This window comes from Myotis brandtii, unplaced genomic scaffold (assembly GCF_000412655.1).
Source record: "Myotis brandtii unplaced genomic scaffold, ASM41265v1 scaffold1234, whole genome shotgun sequence".
NCBI lineage: Eukaryota > Metazoa > Chordata > Mammalia > Chiroptera > Vespertilionidae > Myotis > Myotis brandtii.
Window position 1 is genome coordinate 625,178 of NW_005354309.1, and position 4,663 is coordinate 629,840.

The 4,663-nt window shown below is 56.3% G+C and overlaps 1 protein-coding gene across 1 annotated transcript; it reads left to right on the forward strand.

Annotated features, from left to right (window-relative positions):
- Positions 1-5: 5 nt before the first annotated feature.
- Positions 6-2,604, forward strand: ZGLP1 (zinc finger, GATA-like protein 1). The gene is made up of 6 exons (XM_014533975.1): positions 6-110; positions 346-755; positions 1,493-1,566; positions 1,920-2,013; positions 2,165-2,290; positions 2,436-2,604. Exons 1-6 carry the CDS (start codon positions 6-8, stop codon positions 2,521-2,523), a joined length of 897 nt encoding a protein of 298 aa, XP_014389461.1. The 3' UTR covers positions 2,524-2,604.
- The last annotated feature ends 2,059 nt before the right edge of the window (positions 2,605-4,663 follow it).

The following is a 4,663-nucleotide window of genomic DNA, read 5'->3' on the forward strand; positions in this document are numbered from 1 at the left end:
GCAGGATGGGGGCCCAGCCAGCGCCAGACCTCTCCATGATGCTGCTGCGAGAACTGCTGGCGCCATCATGTCTGGACCCCGAGCCGCTCCCCGGACCCCCCGCCCAACAGGCGCCGAGGACCCCAAGATGCCTCAGACCCAGTAGCAGGTGCGTAAAGGAGCTGCCCCTTCTCCCAAATTGGCCCAGTGGCCAAGGGGTCATGACCCTGGCTCCGTTCCCGGGGTTATTCAGGAGCCACCGTGTTAGTTACTGGTACTTACAAAGCAGAGGTTCTGATCCCCAGGGATACGTGGGGTCCCTGGTCGCCAGGGGCCATGCAGTTGCCCTCGCTGAGGCCTGTGTAGGGCTGCCCAGGAAGGGGGGTGACCACACTGCCCCTTGTCCCCAGTTCCTTCTGGCCTGCACGTCAGGACTCCGTCACCAGCCTGCACCTCCTCCGAGAGACAGCGGCGGGGCTGGCGCAGCCCCCTGCCCAGGACACCCAGGCCCGGGGCCCCTGCTGGGAGCGGAAGGCCCTGGGGGTTTTGGAACCTCCGCCCCTGGCCAGGGCCATGCTGACCCCAACTGGTCAGCGAGGAGGCAGCCTGGGGCCTCCTGAGATTTCCGCAGCCCCTCCAGCCCCACCTCGGAGGAGGCCCCGGAAGCAGTCAAACCCGCACCAGGGCGCCGAGAAAGTGGACCCTCGGTTCGCGGGAGTGACCCTGAGGTTTCAGATAAAGCCGGATTCCAGCCTTCAGATCATCCACAGCTACAGGTAGGAACGGGGGCCGGTGAGTGAGGGCGCCCTGTATGCAGCTAATGGTAATGACAGGGACAGGGGCCTGTGGGGAGGCGCTCCAGGCGTGGGCTCGCCAAAGGCCAAGCAAGACTGTGCCAGTCCCGTCCTGCTGCCGTGGCCGGTCCTATCCCAGGCTGAGCCTGGTCTCCTCTCTACGAGACCGGCCTGGCCATGCTGAAGGCTGCTCCAATAATGATAACAGCTGCCATTTGTCAGGAGCAACAGTTAAGAGGCGACATGCAGCACTTGATGTATGTGGGTTCATTGAAGCCTTGTAAAGCCCATTTTACAGATTCGGAAACTGAAGCACAGAGGGGGACATCACTTTTCCAGGGTCACACAGCAAGGGCAGAGAGAAACGGGATTTCAACCTGACAGGTTGGCCCCGAGCAAACTATCTCTTCAAATTATTATTATTATTATTCCTAATGAGGGACAAAGCCAGGCCTTTCAGACATCAGATGCGCTTTTCCAGGGTCACACAGCAAGGGCAGAGAGAAATGGGATTTCAACCTGACAGGTTGGCCCCGAGCGAACTATCTCTTCAAATTATTATTATTACTATTATTCCCAATGAGGGACAAAGCCAGGCCTTTCAGACATCAGATGCCGCCTGAGGGATGCCTGATATCTTTGTAGTAAATCTTTATTTTGGTAGGCTTTCTGGGACAGGATTCAGATCCCCCAATACTAACGCCTTGTCTGTCCCCCAGCCTGGCCAGCAGGAGCCGCTCTCAGGCTCCCCCTACAGGCCCCGAGGCCAACCCAGGAGGCAGTGAGGCCCTGGGTGAGTCCTGGAGACATGAGAGCTATAAATAAGGGGAGGCGGGGGAGCGCCTTCTATCTTCCCTGTCTTACTCCCCACCCTGCTTCCCCATTTAGACCCATCCAGGATGAGTCTCAGTGCCCCCCTTCACTCTGCTGAGTCACCCCCACCCCCGGCTTCCTCCTCTGCCAAGCTTTGCCATCTGTCTCCCTTCCTGACTTTCCCTTTGTCTTAGATATGGCAACACCCGGGGACGGGCCCAGAGCCCGGCGGGGCCTTCACAGAGATCCTCCCAGATTTCCCCACCCGACACGAGCCTCCTGAGCCTGGACGCTTGGCCTCTGACTCCTGCCCTTTGGCCTCTGCCTTTCCAGGGCCCAGGCGCTGTGCTTCTTGCAGGACCCAGAGAACCCCACTCTGGAGAGATGCCGAAGATGGGACACCTCTCTGCAATGCCTGTGGTATCAGGTCTGCAGACTGGAGGAGGGAGTTGGGTAGGGTCCCCCGTCAGCCTGTGCGTGGCTGGCATGGGGTATTGGGAAGGGGACGTGGTTTCCCTGTGGTGGTTTCTGTGTCCCTCGTGCATCCTGAATGCTGGATTTTTGTGCCCCCGTCCCAGGTACAAGAAGTATGGCACCCGGTGCTCCAGCTGCTGGCTGGTGCCCAGGAAGAATGTGCAGCCCAAGAAGTTATGTGGCAGATGCGGGATGTTCCTGGGCCCCAACCAAGGCCCCCCCCAGGAAGGGTAAGCCCTTCCTCACCCAGCCAAGCCGGTCCTGCCTCCGTTTCTCTAGGGGGAGAGTGGGAAGAAGCCCTCCTAAGAGGAATGAGGGGAAAGCTTGGGTCTTGAGGGCTCCAGCCTGCCTTGCCTCTGCCCTCTCCCCATTCAGGGACCCCAGGCAGAAGATCCAGGCCTCAGGCCCTAGAGCCCCTGTCTCAGAGGTTCACTGGCCTCTTCCTTGGCCCCTGCTTGGCTGAGCTCCCCCTCAGGAAGTGTTCGCAGTAGGAACTCGTGCTGTTTGTGAATAGAATGGACAATAAAGAGCAGAACTCCTCAGAGAAGCAGTGCTGTGACTTCGGGGATCCCACCTCGTGTGCCCTCCCCTGCCACTCTCCCAGTCCCAGAATGTGGGTTTGTGAAGGACACACACATAACCATATATGTAAAGGCACCAGCCCCCTATAGAGGATTAGCCACATGCATCACAACGTCCACACAGGGAAATAGCACCACACACGAGAACGACACACACAAGACACATGCATCAACACACACACAAGACACACATATAGAGACAGACTACACACGAGATTGAAAGATACATGGGTTGACAGACACATGTCCAGATACACGATAGACACATATGTCCATAGACACACAACAGATACACACATACAGTACAGACACACATGTCAACAGACACACAAACACACAGATGACACATTGGTACACCGTGATACAGACACAGTGGGCCCTTTACCTGTCAGCTCCACCCCTGCCTGCAGAATGTCACCTATGGCATCCTTACAGGCACCAGTCCCTGCTGTGTCCCCTTCCCCCTCTCTCAAGATCGCTCTAACCCCTCCAAGAGGTGTCCCCAGTCTGAAGCCAAAAGCCATGTGGGAAAGCTAGCCCTGGGCAGAGGTCAGCCCTGCCGCTGTCACCAGGGCACACTGACTGCCAGTGCTCACATGGAGGGAGAGGGAGGGCTGGGAGTCCAGGAGGGCGGGATGCAGGGAGGGCAGAGGTGGTCCCTGCCTTGGGGGTGACTGAGGCTTGCCTGGCCACATGCCTCGGAAAGACAGGCCCATGCAAGACCCTCTTTGTCTCTCCTGGGTGGGCTTGTGCAGAAGGCCTGGGCCCACATTCAGCCCTTATACCCCTGACTCATTTGGTCTCACCCTTCCGTGGTGCAGAACACCCTCCCCCCGTGCCTCCCATAGCTGTCACCTTCTCTCTACTTGGGGAGAAGAGGCTCAGCCTTCCAAGAAGCTCCCTTGACAGCCCTGTCTAAAACAGACCCCTCCCTCCCACCTGTGTCAGGCTCAACCTCAGCTCCTGGCTGGTCTCCTGCTGAGAACTTAACAGAATTTTCAGTGCTCTACTTCTCCGGGGTCATTTCTTTACATTCCTCTCCCCCATTGGACACTGGCTTTGAAGGTCCAAGGTTCCCACCCCAGTGTCCAGCATGGAGAACCTCTTCATGAAAACATGAAGGTCTCAGACTGTGTATATACAAACTCCAGGCTGCTTTGAGCCATTTAGTCAACATTTTTTGAGCAACTACTGTGTGCTAGGCCCCAATGGAGACACTGAATAGAACAAAGATCCCTGCTCTAGTGTGGCCAATATTCTAGAGCAGCCGTGGGCAAACTACCGCCCGTGGGCCGGATCCTGCCCGTTTGAAATGAATAAAACTAAAAAAAAAAAAAAAAAAGACCGTACCCTTTTATGTAATGATGTTTACTTTGAATTTATATTAGTTCACACAAACACTCCATCCATGCTTTTGTTCCGGCCCTCCGGTCCAGTTTAAGAACCCATTGTGGCCCTCGAGTCAAAAAGTTTGCCCACCCCTGTTCTAGAGTGTCAGTAAATACTTAATTACATGACTAATAGAATGTCAAGTGCTACAGAGAAATAAAAGTATAGAAGGAGATAAGGAGTTGGGGGTGGGGGGCTATCTTAGCCCTGGTTCTCCAGAAGGCCTCTCTGGGGAGGTGACATTTGCATAGAGACCTTGGAATCAGGAACTAGCTATGGGATTATTTGGGATTCGGACTCTCCGAGCAGATAGAATGGCAAGAGCAAAGGCCCTGTGGCAGGCAGAACTTTGTGGGGTTCAAGAAAGGTGGGTGGAGTGAAGAGAAGGACGGAGGGAGGGAGGGAGGTCAGACAGCAGGAGCTGCACCACCCTTGTGCCTTGTTGCCTTCTGTACTGGGCACCCTGCACTGGCTTGGCCTCTAGCGCCCCTGTTTCCTGCTCTCACCTTTGTGCATGAGATGTTTGCATGGGCAGCTGATGAAGCTGGAGCTGTCCAGACCTGCTTCCTTCTCTGCATCTGTGTTCCTGCTTTTGAGATAGGAGAAGACTGAGGCGGGGGGGGGGGGGGGGGG

Bases quoted from the DNA above. Each gene is read 5' to 3' on its own strand.
- ZGLP1 (XM_014533975.1), top strand. From the start codon at position 6: ATGGGGGCCCAGCCAGCGCCAGACCTCTCCATGATGCTGCTGCGAGAA. The intron at 111-345 runs GCGCCGAGGACC...AGGCCTGTGTAG, and splicing joins CCGGACCCCCCGCCCAACAG to GGCTGCCCAGGAAGGGGGGT. The intron at 2,014-2,164 runs GTCTGCAGACTG...CCCCCGTCCCAG, and splicing joins TGCAATGCCTGTGGTATCAG to GTACAAGAAGTATGGCACCC.